Source organism: Clavelina lepadiformis, chromosome 6 (assembly GCF_947623445.1).
Source record: "Clavelina lepadiformis chromosome 6, kaClaLepa1.1, whole genome shotgun sequence".
Classification (NCBI taxonomy): domain Eukaryota; kingdom Metazoa; phylum Chordata; class Ascidiacea; order Aplousobranchia; family Clavelinidae; genus Clavelina; species Clavelina lepadiformis.
This window is the reverse complement of record NC_135245.1, coordinates 15,420,434-15,447,006: the sequence shown is the minus strand read 5'-3', so window position 1 is coordinate 15,447,006 and position 26,573 is coordinate 15,420,434. Positions and strand designations below refer to the sequence as shown.

Below are 26,573 nucleotides of genomic sequence, written 5' to 3'. Positions count from 1 at the left end.
TTAATTTTGCTGTATTTTATAACATTTTTTTATAATGGTGCTGTAGAAATTGGATCGATATTATTGGTCAGTGACGGAACTTCTGGAAAATATCACTTCTGAAAGAGAAATTAATGATGTTCTTACTAAAAAGGTTAGTTTATGATTTTGAGGGGGAATAAAGCTCAAAAGATACTTAAGCTTAGAGACTTTTGTAAGTCTTTCATGCACTGTTTTTGCAACATGTAGGGTTATTATTTAAAAATTTTTAATTAAATTCTTAGTCCAAATTTTAGTAAATAAATCATACAACAACTAACGTTTTTGTGTGGTATATTTCTCTGACAATTTTAGTATATCTCTAAACTCTGATGATTATGTATATTTATTGCAAATAAATTTCCAAAATTTGTGTTTCAATTTGTAGTTCCAAGGATGTATGCTATGTCTGTCTGGTCTAAGAAAACCAACTAGTTTTAAGATTATTAACAATCATGGTACCTGTCTCAAACTGCATGTATTTGTAGATATAAACTATATTTCATGTTTAGGTTTCCCTTGGAAACAATGAGCATGAAGAAGTGTGTATCGGGCTTTTGTGTAAGATCTTGTCTGACAGGCAAACAGCCCCAAAGGTATATATAGTCCAATGTGTTTTTCTGTTATGAAGAATACTTTGACACCGTATAACTTATATCAGCATTCAAGTATCACGCCAAAATTTAAACATATTTTTACTGTCATAATCACTTTTCTGTGTGATGTGTCTGAAACTGAAAGTCTTGAACTCTTCTAAGTTTCTTAAGCATACCTTTGGTGTATATTTCTTCTGTGTGTCTAATGCGTGTCTTTATGAAATAGCAGAAAATGCTTGTATTTGTAGCTTGTAGAAATTTCAAATTATGTAATGTTAGACCATTTAAAATTACTGGTACATAGATTTAATTACAGAATGTTAATCACGATGATATATCTTTCTGCTTTCAGTCATTTCAAAACCTCATGATGGTGAATCGTGATAGTTTAAATTGTATTCTTTGCCACATCAATATGATAATATTGGACAGGTTTCGAAAGTTGACTGATGCCACCAGAATGCAGGTAATTTTCTAACTCACAGGGATATTCATTGAATATTTATTTGTGAAAACGTTCACAACTTGATTGCCTGGCACTAATTTTTGTGCGATATTAATTTTTTTCATTTGTTGTAGCTTCTTTGGATTGTTCATGAATTAGTAAAAGCTTCAGCAAATGGCAGTGAAGGACTGTGTATGTCTTTAATGAAGCAAATAGTAGGTATGAGCAAGAAATTTATTTATTTTGCAAGATCTCTGAGTTGCCAGCACACTCAATCATTTATAACGGTTATTTTTACAAAGAAACTGATCTATATGCTGTTAGATTAAAGATGGTTTGTTTTACGTATTATATTATTAATGTTTTTTTATTATGTCAACTCATTTTTTTCATGCAGGTGGTGATACATCCCCAAGAAACGTTCGCTTCATGGAAGGTGTTCTGGACATTTTAATCGCCAATCAAACTTGGTTGGAAAAATCTGTTCATCTTTTGCAAACTACAGTCTATACTTATTTGAGGTTGCTTCAGGTAGATGTTGATTAAAATACAACAGATGCTAAAAAGTTGAAGTTGATGAACTAAGAGTATTAAGTAAATTTTGTACGTTTTTCTTTGCAGGATCATTATCATTCAAGTTTTGCTTCTCTTCGCCAGAAAGAAGTTACTCTTCTTGTTCGATTAATGAGAGAGAAGGTATTGGTTAGAAATCGATTGTTAATTTTTTTAAATGCTTTATTACTTTTCCAAAGCCAAAAGTCCTACATATTGTAAACTTTGCACCAGGCAGTTGAAACACAATTATTTTTTTGAAATCTGCAGTTCAATAAAATCCTGATTGATGCTTACAAATTTTATTTTTAGTGGATGGAATGCTGTGGCATTGGTCGTGACCTGGTCCGCCTTCTGTCAGCAGTTGCTCGGGTTCCAGAAATGGAAAAATTATGGTCTGACATCATCCACAGACCACAGGCATGTCCAGTTTGTTACAGTTGTATCTGCTAAGATACTACACCAGTAGTAACAATTGTGTTGTGATTGAAACTAAAGTATCCGTCTAGATGTACTCAAAATGCACGTATTACGCGTTAGGTTTTCCACTTTTACTCTAGGTTCTGTCACCCTCATTTACTGGATTATTATCGTTGCTGCAAAGCAGAACGTCACGAAAGTTTCTGACTTGTCGAATTACTCCTGATATGGAAAACAAAGTCAGTTTTCTGCTTCACAAGGTAAAATGAAAGCCCACTATTGTGATTCAGAGTGTTCAAAGTGTAACTTTTTTTGAACTGTTACTTCTTTAGGCCATGCATTGCATATTTGCATTCCATATTTTCATATTTATCCCTACTTCAAATTACCATTTATACCAACACTTTAACTATCCTAAAGCTGAATTTTAGTAACACAACAACAACTTTTACAAACACAGCAAAGTTTCTAAGATTTTTTGATATCATATACAGGTTCGTTTTGGTCACCATAAGCGTTATCAGGAATGGTTTCAACGGCAGTATCTTGCTACCCCAGACAGTCAGACGTTACGTAGTGACCTGATAAGATTTATTTGTGGATGCATCCATCCATCCAATGAAATCCTTGCCTCTGACGTTATTCCAAGGTGAGATCCATTGTTATTATGAATTGATTAAAATTGAAATAAAGGCAGGTACCTCAATTTTTTGCTCCTAACTTTAAGCTCTGGTCAGACTGTTATCTGAGCTCTGTATCATTATCCACAGATGATACAATATAATTTTATTCAACTGGGCGTACTGTAAGTGTGCAGCACCCATGTGTATTGTATCATACCAGATATATTCATTAAGCCTTGTATATTGCTGTAAGAGGGTGTACAAAAAAACTGAACTTGATGTTACGCATGTTTTGTGCAAAAGATAATATTTACCTCATTTGATATCATTTTTTATGTTGTATATTTTAAATGTTTTGAGGTAACATGCCCCAAAATCGCACCATGTTATTGGGCATCAGCCTCCACTAGGACAGTACGCACATCCATCTGAACTAACAAACCTTCCTTGCTTGAGCATAGATGATAATTTTAGTCTGATGCTACACATACAGTAAATGCATTCTGGGTTTATTTTATGTTCAGTCAACTTTTAAGCAAAGTCTCCATCTATTATATAAATGCAGGCCCTGAATACGTTTTTGTGCTTTTGCTTCATTGTATCATTGACCAATTTGTTTCTCTATTTAAGATGGGCAGTAATTGGCTGGCTTCTGTCAACATGCACGTCACGTGTCGCGACATCATACAGCAATCTTGCACTTTTTTGGGACTGGCTGTTTTATTCTCGTGAAAAAAATAGTATCATGGACATAGAACCTGGGATATTGGTCATGTATCAGAGCATACGAAGTCATCCTGCCATCACAACCAGTTTACTGGACTTTTTATGCAGAACCATGGTTGAATTTCACCCACCCATAATAGCTCAGGTAAATAGTTTGTATATTGTAATTTGCATAGGCATTAGAAATAAAACAACAAATGAGATGTGCCAAAAAGTAACAGTTTGGTTTATCTGAACATCAGTCCTAATTATATATATATACGAAAGCTAATGAATCCTCGGTCTATTTGTAATAGCAGGACACTGGAGTGTGTTTTCAATACATACGTCTGTTTGTGTTATTACTTTGTGCGATATAATAAAAACTGCAATGATAGATTTGTTTCTTGAAAGAATTTACGTTTAATTAGCTTTTGAGAGCATGAATTTATTTGGGAAATGAATTTATTAGATTAACCACATGATATATTGTTTGTACTGATATTAATTGTGAAACTTTGGAAATATTTGCCAAGCTTGATAATTTGTGGAAAATATTGGGGAAATTTAGTTGGTTGCCAAGAAATTATTTAGGTTTGAATTGGATTTACCCGGTCCTTAAACTATGAATAACTTTTGCTCATGAAAGATAAACCTTAAAGTTATTTCCACTCCCCAATGTTCAAAATATTGATATGTGTTGAATTCATTACTTCAAACATAGTATAGTAGACACCGGTTAATACATCCACCTTGGGCCAGCTGATTTTGGATGTACTAAGCGGTGGTTGTAATAACTGAGTAAACAAACAATGCCACTAAACACCCCTCTGAGATAAAAATGCACTTATAGAATTTACTGTATTTATTCAGCACAGAAAAACTTGTGCAACGAGGTTTGTCTAGCTGGGAATGTTTTTCTCAAATGACCATCTACTGCTTTCATAGCCCTAAGCATAATGCACTCAGCTTGAATAGATACAGTCCAGGATTGGCTGTAGTTTTATATCGCAATATGCCATTTAATGCATTGACGTTCAAAATAACCCATTAATTATTTATACACTGTAAAGAACAATTGGTCTGCATGGGGAATCGAAAGTGGATATATTAAGTGGTGGCTGGATGTATTAATCGAGGTTTTTGTAATCGGAAATTTATAGGAAAATTCTGTTCCAAGCAATTTGGATGTAATAAGTGGCTGATTGTATTAAGCGGTATCTGCTGTGATACTCAACCCTGTGTCATAATAACTCTTGCTTCGTATTATACCTATTATAATAGATATTTATTACCAAAATAGTACTACACAGATAAAATATTTTGCTGTACTGCTGGTGTTATCAGCAGTTATTATCAGACAATGGACTAATTTTGTAACACAAAAATGATATATCTTATCATTTTGACATTGATAAGACTTCATTCTGACATTGCCATGGATGCATTTGTAGTCTTAATTCCTTTATGATAATAATGGTACTACTGCTACCTAATACTTAAGCTTATTTGCTCAGTCAGATTGTAACATATACACCACCATATTAAAATATTTAGTTTAAGTGATAATGTACTTTCATTTTCAGATTAAACAAGGAGTACATCTTGCTTTTCGAACAATTCTTGAAAAACGTGTTGTGCAATCTCTCTCACCTATACTCGACAACCCAAAACTTGATCAAGAATTAACAGGTTTAATCCGGACAAACTTACAGGAGTTTTGCGCTCCTGCCCTATCAGATGGTAATTATCAAAATATTTCTTTGATTCTTTTGCAAACAGTAAAACTCGAATTTGCATAATCTGCAAAAAAAATTGGATTATCCTACTTTACATTTTTGGATTCTTATTTTTTATGATTAAGGTAAAACTCCTATCAGTCCAGCTCTGCCTCCAGAACCTTCCCTTGAACAGCCTCCATTGCCAGGGAAACAAGGAAGTGAAATAATGGAGGAGGAACCAATGATCATTGATGATGGTAATCTTATGTGTATCTTGTATTAACAATATTTATCAAAGTCTCAGTGGTACTGAAATACCTGCAGCAAATAAAACATTACGATATTTCCTAATTGCGCGTTTACAAACAAAAAATTTGGACCTTCTTAGCTTTAATACATTTTGTAGTACCTTATTTTTGAAAAGTACGGTATTAAGCTGAGTCATTAAAATGAATACTATCCATAAATTAATTACTCAACATTCCAAGCCCAAGAGAAGTTGTTGCCTCTGACTGTGAATTTACTTTACAGATGATTCAGACAATGAAAACAGTGACAAAAAGCAATCTCAGTCTGACGCTGATGTTAGCCAAGAAAGCAGTGCTATGTTCAGTGATGATGACGACGAACAATGTGAATAATAATTAATCATTATAAGTTACATATGCAACTAATATTTTTCATTGATGGTGGGGTTAAAAAGTTTTCCATAAAAATGATGCAATACATATCAACGATTTTGCTAAAAATGCCATAGATTTTGAAATTTTTGTGTTTCAAATTTACCATGTAGTAATTTATTTTCACTTTATAGCAAAGAAACCCAAAGCCCAGTTAAACACATGGAGGGAATCGTCTAGTGCAGAACCAAGAGATATATCTGCAGATCTGGAAAGGTATTTTACACGAAACAATTTGTTTGTCTTATAACTTTCAGGTTATGGCACCAAGTATTTTCTTCATTTTTTTTCATTATGAACTCCTAACTATAAAGCCTTATTCGAAAATTTAAGACACTTAAGGAAAAAAATTATAAATTAGTAATCATGGGACGTGCTAAGAAAATAATTCGGCAGTTGTTTGATCACAAATAACTTGTTAATCACACTTTTGTAGGTTAGACGACACGCTTCGTGATCTAATCAGTCAATTGCAAGATACTGATATCAGTGATTTAGATGAAAGATGTGAGAGAATGCAAGACATTGTGGATCATGTTTTGTCAATGGTAAATTGCAATGCTTTAAAATTGAATTTACCGAATTACTTCAGTGTTCTTATTTGCTAGTACTACAGTGGAAGTTACCATACCGAAAATTCATTTTTCTTTGTGTTGCTTACGGTATTTCTTCTTTCAGGATGAATTTGACAAAGATGTTTCTGTACCGTTATCATCTTGCCTTACTGAGTTATTAACCAGCCATTTCCAGCAACAAATTTTAAAGCCAGGATCAATTGATCTTAATGATGAGTGAGCTAACCATCGATCATAAAAACTTCAATAACCGCTTTATAAATAATATGAATAATGATAATAAGAACTTGCAACTAATTGGTAACTCGGTTAATTACAATAATTTCATAAAAATTTCTTAAGTTTTTGTAACATGATTTATGGCATTACATCAGAACAAGTGACTTGGCAATACATTAGACTTAAAAAGACAAAAGTCAAATATTAACTGCTGTTTAGCTTTATATTTATCAACTTTCTGCTTTTAACTTTTCATAGATACCTCGAAAATTGCATCGAAAAACCTTTGTATGTTATATTCCGGAACCTCTGCCAAAACAAGAAAGATGAGGATTCGTTCAGTGTTCTTCTTTCGCTTCTTTCAGAAATGTACAGCGTGCAATCAAAGCTGGGCTACCACCTACTCTTCTATTTGGCTGTAAAGTAAGACTGCGCAACAAATTAAAATTAACTAAAGTTCATATCCTAAATGTTTTATAATATTTTGCTGCATAACACTTTTATGTCATTTTGTTATTGAAGATGTCCTTATAATTAACGTTTGCTTTTTGCCAAAAACTTTTTTCTGTATATACATTACTTATTAAAATATTTCAATTATTCTAATCACTTACAGGAAACAAACTGTCTCAGAAGATAACCTTCACGTCTATGAATCATTTGCCCAAACAACACAGCTCGGCGATATGTACAACTGCCTAATGATGGACATGAAGTCCTGTCAGGAGGATGACATTAACGTTCTTGTCTTCTTGGTGCCGCATGTCTATAAAGATGTAAACGAATTTCGAGTTTCTGAATTAGAATTGATCAATGTCTAAGGTCATAAGATTGGGAAAAACAAGCTTGAAACTATGCTATTGTGCCACAATCAGAATGACTGCAGGGCACCGTCACAGAAAAGTTTGGTATTATCTATTTGCAAAGTACTCAGTAATGATGATGTGGAAAATATCAGTTTGATGCATTGTTGAATTATAATGACTTGGTGCGCTTGGTAATGGACGACTTGTTGAAACTGACTATTTCATTAGAAGTACCATGTCTATGTGGTACCCAAGATTTTGTAGTTTTATAATTTTTTAACTGAACCAAGCAAATTTTGTGGCTTGCTGTGGTTAATCTGATTAATTATGATGAATTCTTTACACAAAGGCTTTCATTGTTCATCTGTCTAGTTCTAGAAGAGACGCTAAAAATTCCAGAAAACAAAATAATAATTTGGAGAATACCGAAACGGAATATGCTAAATCAGAAAATACGAAAAGCTAATTAATTATTCATTTTATTTTTCATCATTGGTGAGGTGGCATCGGAAAAACAATGGCGGTCGATAATAGCTTGCGTTAATTCACATGAAAAAGTGTCAAAGCCGAAAAACTTGAATATGGTGATGATAAGCTATTAACTTGCTGGAGACAACTGCACTTATGCTAATCCTCACCATTTCATTTATTTCCCTTATAATTTACTATTAATGGTATCTTCCATTTTGGTATATTTCATTTTGGTATTTTCTAGCGACCTGTTCTTGGATCAGTTCGACAATATCCGTGCAGTATTGTCAAACTGATACAAGTCAAATTCAGTGTTTTTCACAATTTATACTTACTGCTTATACTCAACCTATTTGAGACATATTTGCACTGTTCAGTATTCGTGGTGGTTACTGTTCACATTGGTTTTCTTTTTATTATAACTTCCACAGAATCGTCAATGTTAAGTTAACGACGAAGGAGTTTCTAAGTCAATATAATTTATACTTTTGAATATGATGATTTTTATTTATGTTCTCAGTTTGCTGAGCATTGCATTGGCAATGGCGAGTTGCTCAACATCATTGTTGCTGTGTTGGACCCTCAACAGCTAGAAGGTCTCCTGTGTTTGATCATGAGCGGAGAGTTGATAATGATGAAAAAAGAAAGTTTGCTTAGAATCTTAAGTAAGCCAATTAACTTGAGAAACTCGTTCTATATTTGTACTGATCAATATTATTTGGCTTACTTTACTTCGCATGGAAAATCCACAATCAGTTTATTTCGTGCATGTCCCATACTACTATCCGTAAGGTTATGTTAACAATAACTACATCAACAATAACACCTTTAAAAATTCCTTATGATTGCTTATGATTTTTAACTAGATGACAGCTTGAAGTGGGAGAGCTTTGAGCAATATTGTGTTTGGCAACTACTTGCTGTCCATGACATATCACCAGAGATCGCTTTGCCACTTGTTCAAAAACTAGACTCGAAGCAGCACGCAGAAGCTCTCTCAATGCTTCTACTTGCATTTCGACACACCAAGTATAAATTAGCCATCTATGTATATGGTTATTTCACCTCTGATGGGGTGTTTTGTGACTGAAGTATTTTATGACTCTCTCTTGTGGTTAAGTGGGACAGCAATTTGGCAAGGACCCACATCTTTGAGGTGTAAAGAGAATTTTAGTTATAATTCAATGAAATCTTGCTTGCTTTTTAAATGAAACAAACCATAGATTTCCGTATAGCAAGTCTAATGTGGAATGTCACGTTATAGGCTATTCTATGTACCCATGTAACCTATAACGTGACATGCTGTATGCCTATACCGATAAAAGTAATTATCAACGTTATTGATTTACACATTTATTATACGACAATATCACTTTGATGCAAGATCAGTATCAGCTTTGCTTGTACTTTCTTAAGCTTGATGAAATTACTGCAGCATCTTGCATATGATGCTGCTCGTTTAGCGTTTAGAATTTTGAGTTTTGGTTTTGGCGATCGCTAAGAAATTTCAAGAAACCGCAATAAATTGCTAATTTTCTTCTGTAATTGCAAAAGTATAAGTTTTAGGGGACCGTTGCGGAAATTAAGCAGACGGTTACGGTCCCTCAAAACACCTTAAAAGCACTGCACAGGAGAAACAAATGTAATACGTAGACCTTCAAGTTTTACTTGACCCTTTGTGATAGTTCCCACGTTTTTCGAAAACATTACTACACCTTCAAATTAGAGATTTTGACTTGGGCTAAGTGCAGTCATACAATTCTGTGGTTTGTAGTGGGAACTGCCGTTGTTATTTGTTAAACTTTTTAAAAATTACTTCCAGGCCTACCCAAGAAATGGTTAAACACGTTATTTCGCGGCAATGCAGTGACATCGACCGATTCGCTACGTCACTCTTACGTCATTGGGCGATTGAACACATGAAAGAATTATCAGATCACTTGACGGCTTTATTAGCCAATACCAAACCAAGAAACACTCCTCCGAGAAAGGGCTTACGACAAAGGTACCACTTTGATTTTGCTTATTTGTAAGTTCATTGAGTTTTAACATATGAAAAAGCTGATAAATTTATGATGCTTAGGTATATACGTAGTACTCTGAAGTTGCTTTCATATTGCTAGCACAGATTTAAAATTTTGCATTGCCTTCTCAGCAGTGGCTGTTTTACAAAAGTTTGCATTGAGCCGTTTGCTTTCGCCACTAGTTATCATTAGCGAAACAAAATCGAATATCAGCGTCCCATCGGTTTATTCAGTCATTTTTGTTATAACTATTATAAGAAAGTCTGAGTAAAATCAAACTGCTTTGCTTAGATTCTTAGTACAGTATATACATTGCTAAGCCCAAAGCGTCATTTTTGGACGACTTCAAACTTTTTCTTTTTATTATTGTATTCTTACATCATAATGGCTAAAGCTGCGTACTGTCATTGCTCAAGCATTGTGCTCTTCATAAGTTGTACTTGTTTGCAGCTTGTTGCATGCATTCGAACACTTAGGCCTAGTTTCAGCTGGTGTGATTGTTCTTACCATAGGCATGCTGCTTCTTATCGGGCATCAGTCAGTGGTAATTGGTATGAGAAGATTTGTTACTAGTTTTTAAAATAATGTTTAGGCTGCATGTTTTTGTACCGGTACGCCGATACTACTGTGACTTACACCTTAAAGTTGTATTTTTTAGACCTATAGCTTTGGTAGTTTTGACCGTGCGTTTAATTTAGTTTGGGAGTGACTTTCCTGATGTTTGTGAGGTGCGCAGCACATTGTGAACAAGAGATGGTTTGGTTGACTTACGAGGAAGGATTTCTAAAAAAGTTGATTTTAATTGTGTGAGGCTTTTAAATGAACTTAGATTTAGTTTAGAAAATAATGGATGGAATAGTTTGGAAATAGACTTTTAAGTTGACTAAGAAACATAGCTTCAAATAAATAATTTGTTTTCAAGGAAATAGTGATAGCCTTTAGTTCTGTCGAAAAATCTAAAAAGAATTATTAGTCTGTAGGTTATTTGTAACCTCACCAGCAGATTCGAGATTTCAAGTCATTGACACCATGTTACGTTCAAGGAAAGTACTGTGGTGTGTAATTTTGTAAAACGCATGGAATACGTCCATCGCGCGCTATTCTTAGTTTTGTTCAGTCTATAGACTCTATAGTCTATAGCAATACAGATTTAGCAGTTTGACTGTTGTGTAGGCAAGTTACAAGTTTTTAAAACTTAAAAATGAAACCTAGGCTAAGAATTAGGTTGGCTGTACATCGTGTGCTGATCGTACTGCTGTTCATGTTGGGACTCTTGACGTTTCAAGTCACCTATTACGTCGTATTTTTTAAACCGAAAGAAGACACACCTTATCCAGCCTTGCAGAGATTGGTGACCAACGTGGACGCTTTTTTATGGTCGCGTTTTGACATATCAACACTCACAGAAGACCTCAGCGATTGGACGGATAGTGATGCTGTATCTGGTTTTGAACCAGTTTCGCCATTACCGGAAGTCGACATATCTCCAAAAGACTTCTGCCCGCTTTTGCCGCCCGAATTGCAGGGCGAATTGTTCGTTCAATTTGACCCCGAGTTTCCACCTGCCTATGACGTCATCGCAAAGGCGAACAAACATCTTTCCTTTGGGGGTCGCTATAAGCCTCCGCAATGCAGTCCACGTTACAAGTTGGCTATAATAGTCCCATATCGGGATAGGGAAAAGCAACTTTTTTGGTTTCTGTCACACATCCATCCAATATTACAGCGGCAAATGTTGGAATACGCGATCTACGTCGTCAACCAAGCGCCTGGCGCTTTGTTTAACCGCGGCAAGCTGATGAACGTAGGTTTTGCCGAAGCTTCGAAACGCGACAGATATGATTGTTACGTGTTCCACGATGTTGATCTTTTAGCGGAGAATGACATGTGCTTGTATCACTGCCCGGAGTTTGCTGAGGAAGCGCGCAGCAACCCAAAACATCTTTCTGTGTCCGTTGACAAATTCAAGTATGAAGCACTACACTACGAACTTGGTCTGTGTTCACCAGTGCCTTGTAAGTGAAACACTCTAGCATAAATAAATTCATTAATAAAAGTACATCAATAACAATAATGAAATATAACTTTATCTTCTAAATTACCAGGTGATATTAGAATAATTTAAGTTTGAAGAATACATATATTTGTTACAGATCAAGCGAGCGAGATGCAGGTATTTGGCGGGGTTGCCATTTTCACAGAAGATCAGTTTATCAGTGTTAATGGTTTTTCCAACTCGTACTGGGGTTGGGGGGCAGAAGATGACGATCTATTCTTGAGAACCTGGCGAAAAGGTAAGTCGTGCACTGACCCAATTCATACAGATCAACGTGTCATTCACCTATACATGTCGTAATTTGCTATTTTTCCGGGATTAATTTTAAACAGCAGTTGCTACGCCCGAGCGCTTTGTGACATAAATCTGTTAATATTGAAACAACAGTTTTGTATCCTCTGTTTTTATTTTACCAATACAGGTTACAAGATTGATCGGAGTCATATGAACGAGTGTTCATTTCACATGCTGCCTCACGATCAAGAAACAAAAAACCCAAAGAGTCCGATGAGATACGTACTACTCAAGCAGTCTCTTTTACGGCAGAACACTGATGGATTAAACAGTCTCAAGTGAGGAGTAAATTCGATACATAGGCTCTAGAACTTTCAGCATGTACCAGGGTGTTTGAGGGGTGACCATGCGACTATTTATCGACTATTAGTTAAGTCCTAGGAAAACATAGAATGAACGGGTATACGGCGTTTCAAAATCGTTGTATACAGTAATTCAACATTGTACACCGTAAATTCCCACATTTTATTTCGGGTCACTTAAAGCGTTTTTGTAGCGCAAAACCCACAAATTTTTGCGCCCTGCTTATTTTACGTGGAGTTTATAGACGTAAAGTTTTTAGATCGAGCTTTTGAAAACGTTCAGTCACCTCACGCAATCCTAAATACACTACTGGCAGCACGACGTGCGTACTGTGTACTGTGCGCAGGAAGATCTCAAAAAATGTGACGTAGTTCATGTTATCCATTCACTACCGTAGCAGGTGCAAACAATTCCCAAGTTTTTGCGTCACATTGGTAGGCAATACTGCTGTAATATGATACTGTATAGTAACATTCCGAAAGGTACAATTTAACAGTGTTTTATATTATCATTTATAGACCAGCTTTCGTTGAAAAAATTCTTCATTGTCTGTTGGTAGTTAAGCAAATTGCAAATTCTTAAGACCTTATCTCATCGTTTAGACATTCATGCCGCAGGTTTAGTTGTCCAGGAAGCGCATCAGCTAGTTACGGTAATTTTGATTGTGATATATGGGTTTTGTGCCAGGTTTTACTTGTTTGTCCAAATGGAAATGGCTGTCGTTTTTGATTCAACACAACACAATTTTAGTATGGGCCTCCACGTGCGATATTTAAGGACATATGCGAGCGGAATAATTCGCACAGCTCTATTCATACAACAATAAATGTAATGCCGCGCATGTTTCACTCAAAACGTTTACTTTAGATTCTATTTCACCTGAAAGTGGAAATATACTGTATGTATAAGAGTCTAAATAATGTGGCATTTAATGTGGTGGGTTGCGTCAGTGTTATAGTGTGTTTACGTTTCATTTAGCTGTTTCTAATATTACGCTCACGCCTAATTAACGACGTTTTGTAATTTCCTCTTACTGATATTGCGATACTTTGCACAAATATCGAAAATGTTTTGCATTAGGGCCAGTATACATTTTGTGAATTAATTTGTTAATTGAATATGTCTCAACGAGATTTCCCACCAATATATTCAACTAGCCTACTTGCTTATGTAACAACCTATATTCCAAAGTTTCCCAGACTTATTTTTAACACTAAAGTTCTTCTGGAAAATATAACAGAGAAACAATGCCTTAATTTTCATTAGAAGTTTAGCAAAATGTGTTGCCATGGAGCGTGCAGTATTTATAGAAACGATAGTTACATTGGGTGCTGTTACATTTTTTTGTTTAATTGTACCCAGATATCGGCTGTTAAACAAAACCGAAGGACTCTTGTACACAAACATTACGGTCGATATTGCAAAGCCATCCGACAAAGTATTCGAACTAATGGATCTTATGAAAGAGGAATTTGGAACCGAGAGCCAATTTTCTTGCTTCGAAGCTCTGGTCTGGATGTACAACCGCCTACCTACTCTGGAAGCAACAAAATCTAAAGACAAAGCATCAGGGCTCTAATGACGACTGATATTTAACTGCTTTTGTTTTTCGCATCAGATAGAAAAGTGTTTGGAAATGTTTTTTTTACGCCACTGGCTTGTAGTTGTATAGAAACAAGCGTGAATAAACTGTGGTGTTTGACGAGAGAATTTTTTTAATTTTGAAAAGGAACATGATTAAACGCGGGCGATCTTCATCTTTCTTTGCACATAAAACCAGGCTGTATGCAAAATTTCAATATTCAGCGCGTATTTCATCAATGCAGAAGGAAATAATTTTTTGTTTGAAACGTCACAAGCAAACGGTACCGGTCACGTGATGCGATGCGATCAAATTTTATTTCCTCAGGATACGGAGCAGGTTTATTGAAATTGTCTGAGACGCAGGAACAAAATTTTGTTGTCGAGTTAACAGCAAAACCGGCCGGGCGTGGCAGTTGAGGCTGGAAACAGCATCTAGGCTATTGTGGTCAGGTTATTCTGCTACAGTTCAGAAATTGGCGTTTGCAGTAACCACTGTGTTTTCTCGTGTTGACACACAATAACTTTATCATTGAATCATATGCAGCAATCAGTTGAGAAATTTCAAAGTTCAATTATTTGCCCTTGATTTGGCAAATTTCTAATGGACCGTTTTTCACTTATTGTCCTGGTGCTTGGCTCCTGGTGCCTGGTGGGTGCCGCAGGGGTTGAACCGGTGTCTGCTGTAGATGAGTACTGGTCTGAGTGGTCTGAGTTTGTTCCAAGTAACTCGGCAGCCAACAGAATAAGGTCAAGAACTTGTAACACAAGTAAGAACAATTTTGTATTCTCAGTCAGTCAGTACCGGACTCCTCGTTTGTCTTGCACAAACTTGGAATTTACTATTACGAATTTCTAAAGTATGTTTTTTTTCAGCCGACGTGATTTGCACATCTAACTATTACATGGAAGAATACCAAAATTGTTTTGTAACTTGCGCATCCTTCGGACTCCCAACAGTTTCAGGTTGTATGGGCGATTGTGATATTGGATTTCAAACGACTACATTCCCATGCGATGATGGTACATTGTGCATGTAAGCTTTGCAATCCTCAGTTTTGAAAGCGAAGTAGTTTGATTAATTTAAATATAACGGCACATCTAAAGAGATTTAATACTCAAATGAGCTTTAGTGTAATTTTTTGAAAACAGGTACCTGCGAAATCATTACTGCTTGGCCTCGTGTTCCGGCACCTGGAATGAATGGGAACAAACATCTGAGTGCAACAGAAACTGTGATGGCGGCACATACACAAGGCAAAGATTTTGCCAAAACCCTGACGGATCGGCCAGTACAAACTGCCAGGGTAAGTGGTTTTAAGTTTCAATGAAGGTTACAAGCATATCATTTGTCAACGTTTTGCAAATATTTTTATCAGGCGCTGGAGGTTCTAATATTGAAACCGGTACTCAAGTTTGTAATACGGAAGCTTGTCCAGTCTTGGGTGAATGGTCGGATTTCACAACTTGTTCCCATTCTTGTGATGGAGGAAATCAAACCCGTACCAGATTTTGCCTCGAAGCTACGGCGCCCAGCTTAGATGTATGACGGATTGTATCTACAATTACCGTTTGTTCTTTTTCCTATGTTTAGTGAAAAATTTGACATTCTTTCTGCTATAGCTTATATTTGATCTATTTTATTCGTTATTTGTAGGGAATAGGCTGCCCAGGTGGCCAGACCTCATACAGCGAGAGCCAGCCGTGCATGACGCAAGCATGTCCTGCTTACGGGGCATACGTTAACGGTACTTGCTCAGTGACATGTGGCGGAGGCAACCTCACTCGAACCCGTACTTGCACTTATGAAGGCAGCCCCTCGTCTCTATGCCCTGGTGCTTCTGCTACTGGTGAAATGGTGAGATCGAAATCAGCATACTTTTGAAACAAATTTTGTTGATAATTACAAGTTTGTAGCTTTATAGTTTTTGCATAAGCTGAATTAAACCCAAAGTTACATTTATAGAGTATATAAAATCATATGTACAGAATAGTCATCTCAAAGTTTATTTAAAGATAATTTTACCACTCCAGCGAAATAAAACACATTTTATTACATTATGTTAGTCAGTGATAGTCACGTGCAACACACAAAACTGTTCTTACTGGACGGATTGGACTGAAGTTGGCAATTGTTCTGAGCCATGTGATGGTGGCATGATCTCTCGCACAAGAGATTGCGTAAACAACGGCGCAGTAAGTAGATATTTATCATATTTCTAACCTTGCTTGTAAAACGAAGCTACCAAAATGAATGCAACAAGTTGTTTCAAAGAAAGTGTCTGCTTTAGCCGGCGACGGATTGTAATGGTACACAGACCGACTCTGTTCCATGCAACACTTTTGAATGTTTGGGGTACGGGAATTGGACTGCTATCGACGCTTGTAATGCCACTTGTGACGGCGGATATCAGGTATATGTACATGTTGCCTTTGTTTGTTTATTTATTTTTCCGAAGTTTTAAAAATTATAAAATCTTATATGGTAAATTTTTATGTAAGAATGTTGCTGTTTGCTATATTTAACTAAGAGCGTTTTTAAAATTTTTCAGAATTGGGAAAGGTATTGTTTAATATCGGGAAATTGTACAGGTCCAGATACATTGACCGAACAACGCGAGTGCAATACTAACGTGAGTTAACGCCTTGATTTCTAAAATAAAATAAAATTTGAAATCGTCGTTAATATATTAGTAAAAAGCAGATTTTTTCATAACACCGGTACCAAATACTGTTTTCCAGGCTTGTGAATACGGTTCTTGGAGCAATATCACAGAATGCAGCGAGCCATGTGGTAACGGAACTTGGACCGAAGAACGAAATTGTGTTACAGTGGGCTGCTCAAAAACTGTAAGTTGTTTTAAAGTTGTTTTTAATGATTCAACTACGAGCACAGTATCTAAAACGCAATAGTTGTCATTGCTCAATATTTATGTTACCGGCCAACAAGTTTGTTTATATTTTTAGGAAACCAGGACAGAGATTTGTAACCTCCAGGTAAGTTATTAATCAACATTGTTTTTATTTTAGTGATACTATCATGGAAATTGATGAATTTTTTAACAGGATTGCACCTTTGGTAACTGGACTGATGCTGGGGTTTGTTCGGTTACATGCGGTGGGGGTACGTTGGATCAGGAGCGCCTTTGCAACGTTCCTGGATGTACATTAACAGTAAGTGGGATTGATTTTCGGAAAACTGTACTAGTTAGTTAAACATTAAAACTACTCTATGTTAACTTGGGCCATATTGGCAATGTCGTAGTATTGGACAGATTAGAGTTGTAAAATTTTTCACCAAAGTATTGTAGTTGTGAATATATTATCAACTCATACCAGCAACCTAATTTACTCAATTCAGTGAAAGTTGCTATTAAGAATTGAATCAACAATAGATTTGGCTTTTTTCATTGTCCATTTATTTTAGCTTTTGTTTGTGTTTCAGGAAAACCGCACGATCTCCTGCAACACAGATGATTGTCCTGCAGCGATCGCAGGAGCAGGAGGAAACATCCCTCTCCTCATCTCGATCGCATCCATCGTCGGTGCTCTTGCAATATCAGCAGCTGCTTACATGACTGTCACAGCTTGTCTTGGATTGGCAGCTGCCGGTGACGAAAAGAAAAGAGTAACCGCGACATCCGCTTTTGCAATCTACGCCATTCAAGCTGGAACCCTGGGAATGATTCAGGTAATGATCCATGGTCAACCACATCTTGTTTTTTTAACTGCAAAGTGCTTTTTCACATCCTTTATTGTTTTCGTGCGACACCAACATCGTTTATTTACTGATGTTTTTATGACAACTTTACTTCGTGATTTAACAGTGGCGCGGCAAGACCAAACTAAAGATGAAAAATCGACGTAGAAACTTACTTGCCTGTTGTGGTGGTGATAACAACGAACCAGAATGTAAGGCAGCTTGCGAGCACAGTGTTATTTTGTTACAGTAATCATCTATATTTAATTTTTTTTTTTGAAAATTAAATCGCTTCCTGAAAATGTTAACTTTTATTTATTTGCGATAGACGGCGATGTTGTGCCGATGGTCCGTATCTTTGGTCGGAAGACTCCTGGTGAATCTCGTGAGGCTCTGGATACTCCAGTAAGTATAAACTTAATTGCCAAATACACTACATGTATAGTATCAGTTATCGCCATAATATTAAAAATAAGAGCGAAAACTTTCGACTTTTATCATTAATTTTTTATCTTTAGTTTTAGTTTTAGTTTCAATTTAACGGTAAATTATTGTCTAGGCCGATGATATTCCTACTGATAGTACCGACCCGTTCAACACCTCTGCACCCTACACCACTGACGCGCCACAGACATCTGCGCCTTACACAAGCGGACCACTACAGGGAAATCCCCAGCAGAGCGGTGTTGGGTTGGCTGAATTGACCAAATGGGCTAGACAGATGATTGTAAGATTTAATGTTGAATAATGATGATTATTGTTGATAATTAGTTTCAATTCAAGGTTTTGCGGTATTATTACTGTTTTATGAAAAGACAAATTTTAAGTATATGTTGTATTCTGATCTAGTTAGTACAGTACTGTTAGTCATTGGTATACTGTGGTAATAGTCCTCTCGGTAATACAACTTTAACTTAACTTATAGTTAACTAATATTTAAATGTTAGGGCGATAGTAAAAACATAAACGAGACCGACGTCTACGACCTCAACAAATCCAACAACAACAGCAGCATATGGGCCATCAACGATGACCGCGTGGACGTTTCCCATTATGCTTGGGTTCATACGAGGTCATTTTCAGGCAGAAAGGCTATGTCCACTTTTAACAAGGATCGAGAGAGTGTCTATGACCACACATATACGGTCATGAAATAGTTTTCCCAGATAACCCAGATAATGTCATGTCACACTTAAACTACTGTTTATGTTAACTATCGTCACGCTTTTTGTTCAAGATATTTTGCTTAACTTTAGCCCAATCTTTAATTTGACTTAGGTCGGCCTGTTTAACTATGCAGTTCTTAAACAAAATAGACTTATGTTATTATGCAAATGTAAAGCTGCAATGTAAACATTTACCGCGATTGCCCAGAAGTTCGGTGGCGCGTTTCCCTGCACATGTCCATACATATTCCAGTGTACTCTTTAAATATGAATATTTAGCATCCCTTTAAATAGAGAGATTCCCGTAATATTCTCGTTTAGGTTCGCTACTATGCTTTAGTATTTAGCTCGACGCATCAGCAGCTTTTTGTGGAAATTCTACCAAACGTTATTTTAAAATGTGCTTTGTCAATTGCTTAGTGTTCTTTCAATTGGCGTAGGACGTTTTGTAGCAAGTATATCAATTCACTGATTTACACATGTTTTCTTCATTACAGAAACTTTGACCGAATTGTGGCTTTGTTGCTGCTTCAGGCGCTTTTTGTTTTCTGCTTCCCAGCTTTATATCGTACTCTTGCTTCACACCGATTGACGCGGACAAGGTATATAATTCGTATACACTGTGTCTGATGCTTGTGAATTGTACTTTTTGCAGGTAACTGATTCTGACGGTGCGATTTTATCTTTGTCGAACAGTTGAGTTTCTCGCAATTTGCTATCAGACGTTGCTACGAGCAGTGGTATTGTATGCTTAGCCTATCACCGTTAGCCTATTTTTTAATTCAGAAAATAACCCAAGATGCTGGACCATTTTGGAGTGTAATGGTTACTTCTTTTAGGCTACCAGTAATTGATAAAGGTGAAGGCATTTATGAAAAGACTACAGATTTAGAACATGTGATTCTGAACAGCATGCAGAAGTATTTAATGACAGTTAGAATGTTTTAAACAAAACTTTGTGTAGAACGACTATTCGACCAGTCTCAGCGCTCGTTTTACGCGTCGGATCACGTGACCTGTATTACGTACGTTTGTCTCTGTCTTTGGCAGTACGCAGGCCTGGGCAGAGAATAGGTCAATGGCCCTGGTCTACAATTGGGGATGTGAGTTATTTCTAAACCACATTCGTTTTCTCGCATCTATAAATGAAACACCAAGTGATAACAAAACGATAATAACGAAAACTGGGAGATGTTGTTCAAAAATACTAATTTTCTGACCTTTTGAATGCATTCCAGTGTGGACCTTTTTAAATTGCTGTTTATTTTGGACCATACTTAATCGCTCGTTCTGCAGTGTGTAAAAGAAACTGTATCGGGCAAACGTTAATGCACTGTAACTGTAAATTAATACAAATAAAGTTCTGCATATCCAGTATACAATAGGTTACAGTACTACTTTCATGTGACAAAACTCCGCAGTAGTATTTGAGAAAATTAATACAGTGAAAGTTTTTTCACATTTGCTGCACCCCATAAACCTTTCTTTTTGAGTTTGGTGCTGCATCTGTCTACTGCTCTGCTTTGCAACATACATGGCATTTCCGTCAGGTGAACTTTATATGACTCACTTATATGGCGAAAAATAAAAGATATGATACAATGAACAAAATGCTCAGATTAAAATCTGTTTCGATACGACCCAGATGAACAAATGCTCTTTGTGATTATTTCATACAAACATTTTGCAACCGACCCAATTTTCGTATGAATCGGTAGGAGCTTAGCAATGGTGAATTTATAAAATTTTTGCAGGGGCTTAAAGCTACCGACTGGACCCGGCCCAAATGGTGTTCTGCACGTCCCTGCCAATACCATATAAACATAGGTCGGCAGTACCGCGGTACATTCTCGATACTGGTACCGTCGGTACTATTGAAAAAAAGTACCGAATCTCCGTACCGAATTACTTTTTTCAAGAAATTTCAGTCGGTACTCGGTACTTTTCACGTGATAATTTCAAGATTTTAACAAGCATGTTTTCAAAAATAGCTGTTAATTGATCCTTAATACAAATTTTAGAATATGTTGATCTTTTTTAATCTAAAAATTACAAGTAAAACTGCAAGCGATTAACATTACATATGTCTTTGATCTGAAGTAACCTTTACCGAAGGCCTTTTACCTTTACCGGCAAACATGGCATTTGCAGCAGCATCTTTTACACAAAAGGTACCGGTACCATTACCGACGGTCCTTTTAAAGTACCGACTGCCCACCTCTGGATATAAACAATTCAGTTATTCAGAAAACTTTCAGCCTCTTTTACAATTGACAGAGATACGGCTTTAAAGAGTAAATGATTTAATTTTGAGTAAGTTTTAACAGAACAATCCTGTATACTCCTATAGCAGCGCATATGTGCTGTGCACTTAAAAATAGCTGTGTGCAGGCCAAAGCGGACGTAGCAATGCGTTGGCCTTGCCCAAGTACAAATCACAGAAAACAGCAGCAACTTTTCCAATAAAGAAAAAAACAAAATTAATTGTTTGAAGAAACTTGCGTAACGGCAAACAAAGAACATACCAGATAGATGTGCTTATCTATTAGCAGTTCGTGCTGTCTAGTAACCTGTCATTTACTGATGACCTTTCGAAGTTACTCCCCGCAGTTTGAGTGGAGAATGGTCGTCGATTATCCTCTGGTAGGTTTTTATCCTGCTTCACTAGTTTTCTTGGTGTCCTGGTTTTTGCTCGGCAAGTTGCGAATTTTGTCATTGATGTTTCGCTGTTACTCCGATGTGGACCTGCCTTGCTCTTCGGAGAAATTTGGCTTGCAATGTCAGTTGTTGCAGGAGGAGGAGCAGAAGTGGATATTGGTTTCATTTGGACAGCATCGGAAGACACGAAACCTTTATCTTCCGAACGAGGTCTGGTGATGGAATTGTCATTGCAGGTGGACAATTTCGTATCAACTTCTACATCTTTTTTCGTTAGTTCCTTTTCCGAAGAAGAATCTGATTCATAGTACTCCTCATTCCATTCATCGAGACGACTGGGTTAACAGAAAATCAATTCGATGAGTTAATAATGGTCATCACAAAATTTAAACCCGGCGACAGATAAATTAGGCCTCTCGGAAGGCGCCTACATAAAGGTCACAATAGTGAACCTGTCTTAACTTTTCGAACCATACCTGTACAACGCATATTTGTTCTTATCGTATTTGAAAGTGAACACGGTCGCAATCTTATCCCAGTCAAACTTCTTTCTTTTCTCCTCCAGAAAGTTCTCTATGTTCTCCTTTGCCTGCTCTTTCAACTGTACCAAAAAAATAACGCCCTAAGGAACCGGACTTGGATGGTTACAATGGATCGTTCAATTTGAACACTGCATGACTCGTCTTGAACGGGTTTTAGCCATTAATTATTATTTACCTGCTCCTTTGCCACTTCCTCAAACAGTTCGTGCTCGATTTCTCGGTACCACTTCATATAGTGGCGCTGGTGATATGTCAGTTTGGAGCACCATCTAAATTGAAAAGGACGCAATTACTGTATAATAGTCCGATCTTGATAAAACTTTGCTGAAAGTCTACACTCTACAGCATACAAACCGGACATACCAAATTACCTGTAAATCAAATACACCAATGTCCCAAAAAATAGAATAACTGCAATGAAAACCCATCCAATGATCTGAGATAGTTGCTTTTTACTCTCATACTCAACAGTATATTGTACTACAGGCAACATAGTGAACTTAGCACATAGCCACTGCATGTTTAAATGAGAAATCCTAAAGCTGAATATTATACCTTTGCTTGGTGACGCTCTATATACCTTTTCACATTCCATATCATAAGGCTTGATACTTGCTGCACATGCAAAGTATTTTCCGTCCAAAAACGCTATTGATACCCAAGCGCTCGGTGCAACCATCGCCTGTATAATGTTTTATATCCTGGTCAAAATGTATTTAGCGGTCCAGTCGCGAGTATGGCCATAAACTTAATGAAAACGATCGATTCGTCTGCGCAAATTTTTACTAATGAAAGGTGAATATAGTCAGTGTAAAAATTTGAAAACACGAAAAATGAACCTTAACGTTGCAATAAAAACTCTACAGCGAGGTTAAAAAAAACGTTAAAAATTTTTCACAAAAACGTCCTCCAGCTCACCTGCAACATCACTTCCATCAACGTTGCACATCCTGCTTTGCACCCTCTTGCCGCTTCGTAATTTCTTGTCCTGCACCCAGTCATCATTTTCCAGGTTTTAATGTTCATCGCGCATCCTAGCACAAAGAGAATGATGGCTGGGACCGCGATGAAAACCGTACCGTACACCAGGCCCGTGCGCACACCTAAAAATTTGGGACAATAGAATATTGTTTTTGCGTTAATATAGCTTAGAATTGGCAAAACTCCTCCTTGAAGTAGTAGTTGCTTTTGAATCGGCAGTAGAAATTCGAACAAATAGGGCCGATAGTGTATATACACTTACAAATATATGTGGTTCGAACTGGATCTAAAGTATAAGTTTAAATTATTATTCATACTTCACTATGTTACCAACGTACTTAGCGTATATTGTTTGAATTCGAGTAAGCCTACAGTCCCGCGTAACCTATACTTCTGACAAAAAAGGATCTATTGTTTATGTAGGGTGCACATGTATTGCCTATGATATCACAAATCAAGCATGAAAATGTTGTCAAACTGACCGAAAACCGCGGGAGAACGGGATATGTGTTTATAAACTGCAAATTTTGGATAGTGTCTTACCCATTGTTGTAGCATTTTCACTCATCAAGTCATCTTTAATGCAAGGGCAAGTGAAAACTGTAAAGGAAAACAGTTGTTCGGATCCAGCAGTTATGAGGCAGATTCCTATATTTACCACCGAGCCTGAACTAGTTTTCAGCGTCTTGCTCACGTTTAACACGACGGCCGAAAAGTTTTTTGCAACAGTCGCCATTTTCTGTCATAAATATTTTAGCATTTACTAGATAAACGTGGTTTGAAATAGCTGAGGTCGGTTTTATGTACTAACACGCCCGGAATTTTTGTTTACTGTCCTGGCATATTGATATGGTACTATGAGGCTTACTACGATTTGTTCAGCTTTGACCGTTGTACTGTATATGTTAACTTATTTTTCTGTACCAGAAACTTTTTGTAAATATCATCTGACTTCAACTAAGCAAATAGCTATTTGCGAATACAGTCTTTCTACGATTTTGCCTGGGTGCATATGAGCGTTCATCGCCTCAGGCTTACTCGAAGATTTTGGCAACGAAAAGGCTGTCAACGTAGTTGTGAACTTTTACTCAGTCCAGAGTCAGCTTTGACTTTACCTTGTTGATTGTAGCAACTGTTGATTGGTTGTCATTTTACTGGATTAGTTACAGTCTAACGAGTTTTAAAGCAACCACAAGTCTTGGACAACCGAGTGACTTTCTTCCGTGTGTTCTTTGTCGTTACTCAAGTTTGTCATCCCCGGAAATATGATACGCATGGTCGTTTTTATGTTCGCGATTTGCAAGGAAGTGTTTTAGCCATTGCTTTTCAATTGTTTTTAGTTGCGATGCGCCATTGTTCGTAGTAGGTCTACCTGTTTAACAAAACCTGGCTTAAAGTTCCTTGTTGGAGATTATTTCTGCTTAGAAGTGAGCTGCTGTACAATTTAGATGTATAACGACCTTCCTTCCCTGAAGAAAACTATCCGCTGAACGTGTTTAACCTAATTTCTGAACATTAACTCAGTCTCAGTCTTGCCAAATAACACTACTTCCAATGTTCAGTAGCCTACTTTGCAACACCATCGTTTTTTTAATGATGCCACTTAAGTAGCCATCCACATAAACACCAGTATTACTTATTGTAACCTCACAGGGGGCGGATATTCGTAAAAACAGCAATAAAACACGTCCATAAACCGCCCTGCCAGAGTTTTCGGTAAAACACACAGCAGGAAAACACCTAATACAAACGCATCTAGCACCAGTTTTCCAGAATTCCATTTTGAACTTTGGCATATGCTCGGTCTTGCCAGATTTCCTGTGAGTTACTTTGCGCATCAATGAATTATTTATTAAACAGAAAAGTAGTGAAAATAACACACGTGCAGTATATGTATAGGTAGTTTAATATACTATCTAACAACATTATGGTCCGGTGTATCGATTTAAACCCACGCAGTCGGCACACCATACAGCGTGCTTCTGAATCACGCCGCTATAGTTTGGATGACAGTTATGTACTTTCGCCGAAGCCTGTTTTTACCACTCACGCGCGTATCATCTTAATACTCAGCTGTGTTGCTCCTTAACCAGTTTGTTGAATCTGTAGTATGTCTTTTCGAATCTGTTGTCAAAAGCCTAATTTTGTAATCGAACAATACAAGCTGCTCAAATTTCTTACGCTCTCAATATGGAACCAACGATCACATACATAGACTATAAACAAGTACAGTTTCTCAAATTAACTGAAATATTCCGCTCTTCTGCTCAGGGGGCAGTATAGTTATGTCAAACGATACTTGCGCGTTATACAACTTTTCACTGCTTTTCGCATAATTCCGTTTATTTACAATGTTTGGGATGAATAAGTCGCTCACTAGACCGTAAAGTGTGACGTACCGCCGCGTGAAGTCCATTCGGGCATAAAAGTATTTTCAGGTTTCATCTAATCTAGTCCTCACAAATACTAATTGTACGTACACTAGTATATGGCTCGTTAAACTTTCAATACTTAACCGTTCTGTGTATGGTACTGTAGGTTTTCATATGCGTAGCGTTATTTTTAGGTTATGGTAATTAGTGGTGTGAATAGCAGACACTGCATTGATGAAGAGTCGGTGTTAAAAGCAATTTTCGGACAGGTTGGAATGCATGCGCATGCATTCCAAAGTGATTGGAGCGTGAATACTAAAGCGTGTTTGTCTGGTTGGTACCAATTGCCAAAAATTCCTTGCTAAAACATTTCAAACACAGTTCGATTTTGGATGAGCTTATACTGGCATTCTGTTTCCATGCATAATTTATATAGCCTTTGAAATTTATTTGCAAAGATTAGAATGAAACCCGAAAATACTTTGCTATATTATAAACGGGGGAATGACTCCGATGCGAATTACAAATAAGATCTTCCGATTTAGTTAATTCATGATGTTAATTATATCTTTCAGCGTGAGATCTATACACTCAACTCTTCCATCTGGCTCCCATCCCGACACCAAACTGATGTTAAGTCACGTGGACAATCTTCGAAAAGCTTCTCTTCCAAAATCATGCAACTGTAAGTCGATATCTTAGTCTGCGCTGGGTTGGTTGACATCTTGTGTAAAAACATGTTTAATAGTATTAAATGTATGTTATTATCTTTTACACCTGCATTCTTGACGTTTAGTCGTATCATCTTCAGACGCGTATTGACCTATCGTCATATGTAGCCTGTAGTTAGCGTCCAGTAAGTAAGTATTGTTAGCGATTTTTGCATTTCAGGAATTACATTTAATGAGCATTCTGATTAGTTTTTGCCAGCTAGCCAAATATTTTGGAAGTCTGTAAACAGATTTTTATAACAACATCGAACGTCCTAATCTTCCCACAGCTTTCTGTCAATCTCATTTTGAATTTGTTAGTTAGCTTAGTGGCTACGAAAAAACCTCAGTAAAG

The 26,573-nt window shown here is 36.8% G+C and overlaps 4 protein-coding genes across 5 annotated transcripts in view; 3 read left to right on the top strand and 1 right to left on the bottom strand.

Moving 5' to 3' along the window:
• Positions 1 to 26,573, top strand: part of LOC143462509 (integrator complex subunit 3-like) — a 33,531-nt gene that overhangs the window by 254 nt on the left and 6,704 nt on the right. The window contains exons 2-23 of the mRNA XM_076960704.1: positions 47 to 133; positions 531 to 614; positions 967 to 1,080; positions 1,194 to 1,278; positions 1,457 to 1,590; positions 1,681 to 1,755; positions 1,924 to 2,031; positions 2,172 to 2,291; positions 2,526 to 2,680; positions 3,285 to 3,525; positions 4,946 to 5,102; positions 5,224 to 5,337; positions 5,612 to 5,713; positions 5,895 to 5,976; positions 6,197 to 6,308; positions 6,439 to 6,551; positions 6,813 to 6,977; positions 7,171 to 7,330; positions 8,352 to 8,496; positions 8,698 to 8,860; positions 9,654 to 9,836; positions 26,084 to 26,193. Of these exons, the coding sequence (XP_076816819.1) occupies positions 47 to 133; positions 531 to 614; positions 967 to 1,080; positions 1,194 to 1,278; positions 1,457 to 1,590; positions 1,681 to 1,755; positions 1,924 to 2,031; positions 2,172 to 2,291; positions 2,526 to 2,680; positions 3,285 to 3,525; positions 4,946 to 5,102; positions 5,224 to 5,337; positions 5,612 to 5,713; positions 5,895 to 5,976; positions 6,197 to 6,308; positions 6,439 to 6,551; positions 6,813 to 6,977; positions 7,171 to 7,330; positions 8,352 to 8,496; positions 8,698 to 8,860; positions 9,654 to 9,836; positions 26,084 to 26,193 (2,809 nt within the window). The remainder of the gene's footprint in view (positions 1 to 46; positions 134 to 530; positions 615 to 966; positions 1,081 to 1,193; positions 1,279 to 1,456; positions 1,591 to 1,680; positions 1,756 to 1,923; positions 2,032 to 2,171; positions 2,292 to 2,525; positions 2,681 to 3,284; positions 3,526 to 4,945; positions 5,103 to 5,223; positions 5,338 to 5,611; positions 5,714 to 5,894; positions 5,977 to 6,196; positions 6,309 to 6,438; positions 6,552 to 6,812; positions 6,978 to 7,170; positions 7,331 to 8,351; positions 8,497 to 8,697; positions 8,861 to 9,653; positions 9,837 to 26,083; positions 26,194 to 26,573) is intronic.
• LOC143462516 (beta-1,4-galactosyltransferase 4-like) lies at positions 11,022 to 14,205 on the top strand. Its single transcript, XM_076960715.1, has 4 exons — positions 11,022 to 11,870; positions 12,009 to 12,149; positions 12,333 to 12,483; positions 13,871 to 14,205. The coding sequence occupies exons 1-4, from the start codon at positions 11,057 to 11,059 to the stop codon at positions 14,085 to 14,087; spliced, it is 1,323 nt and encodes a 440-aa protein (XP_076816830.1). The 5' UTR covers positions 11,022 to 11,056; the 3' UTR covers positions 14,088 to 14,205.
• Positions 14,614 to 19,553, top strand: LOC143462512 (uncharacterized). Its single transcript, XM_076960711.1, has 16 exons — positions 14,614 to 14,859; positions 14,966 to 15,125; positions 15,242 to 15,396; positions 15,469 to 15,632; positions 15,747 to 15,947; positions 16,157 to 16,285; positions 16,381 to 16,503; positions 16,642 to 16,722; positions 16,832 to 16,939; positions 17,057 to 17,086; positions 17,156 to 17,263; positions 17,535 to 17,780; positions 17,917 to 18,001; positions 18,118 to 18,194; positions 18,349 to 18,516; positions 18,737 to 19,553. Exons 1-16 carry the CDS (start codon positions 14,694 to 14,696, stop codon positions 18,944 to 18,946), a joined length of 2,211 nt encoding a protein of 736 aa, XP_076816826.1. The 5' UTR covers positions 14,614 to 14,693; the 3' UTR covers positions 18,947 to 19,553.
• On the bottom strand, positions 20,204 to 25,471 carry LOC143462514 (calcium homeostasis modulator protein 6-like). 2 transcript variants are annotated; one of them, XM_076960714.1, is made up of 7 exons: positions 23,680 to 25,471; positions 23,074 to 23,258; positions 22,711 to 22,837; positions 22,527 to 22,635; positions 22,331 to 22,424; positions 22,090 to 22,214; positions 20,204 to 21,948 (listed from the first exon to the last, which is right to left on the bottom strand). In XM_076960714.1, exons 1-7 carry the CDS (start codon positions 23,870 to 23,872, stop codon positions 21,501 to 21,503), a joined length of 1,281 nt encoding a protein of 426 aa, XP_076816829.1. In that variant the 5' UTR covers positions 23,873 to 25,471; the 3' UTR covers positions 20,204 to 21,500. The 2 variants fall into 2 exon arrangements, with proteins under 2 accessions (XP_076816829.1, XP_076816828.1); XM_076960713.1 differs by having other exon boundaries at positions 22,527 to 22,837.

Coding starts and splice junctions, on each gene's coding strand:
- LOC143462512 (XM_076960711.1), top strand. CDS start 14,694: ATGGACCGTTTTTCACTTATTGTCCTGGTGCTTGGCTCCTGGTGCCTG. Junction 15,126..15,241: donor GATGATGGTACATTGTGCAT/GTAAGCTTTGCA, acceptor TTTTGAAAACAG/GTACCTGCGAAATCATTACT. Junction 16,504..16,641: donor CTTGTGACGGCGGATATCAG/GTATATGTACAT, acceptor AAAATTTTTCAG/AATTGGGAAAGGTATTGTTT.
- LOC143462514 (XM_076960713.1), bottom strand. CDS start 23,872: ATGGCGACTGTTGCAAAAAACTTTTCGGCCGTCGTGTTAAACGTGAGC. Junction 22,838..23,073: donor TGATGGAAGTGATGTTGCAG/GTGAGCTGGAGG, acceptor AACATTATACAG/GCGATGGTTGCACCGAGCGC. Junction 22,215..22,330: donor AGGAAGTGGCAAAGGAGCAG/GTAAATAATAAT, acceptor TTTTTGGTACAG/TTGAAAGAGCAGGCAAAGGA.
- LOC143462516 (XM_076960715.1), top strand. CDS start 11,057: ATGAAACCTAGGCTAAGAATTAGGTTGGCTGTACATCGTGTGCTGATC. Junction 11,871..12,008: donor TCTGTGTTCACCAGTGCCTT/GTAAGTGAAACA, acceptor TATTTGTTACAG/ATCAAGCGAGCGAGATGCAG. Junction 12,150..12,332: donor CTTGAGAACCTGGCGAAAAG/GTAAGTCGTGCA, acceptor TTACCAATACAG/GTTACAAGATTGATCGGAGT.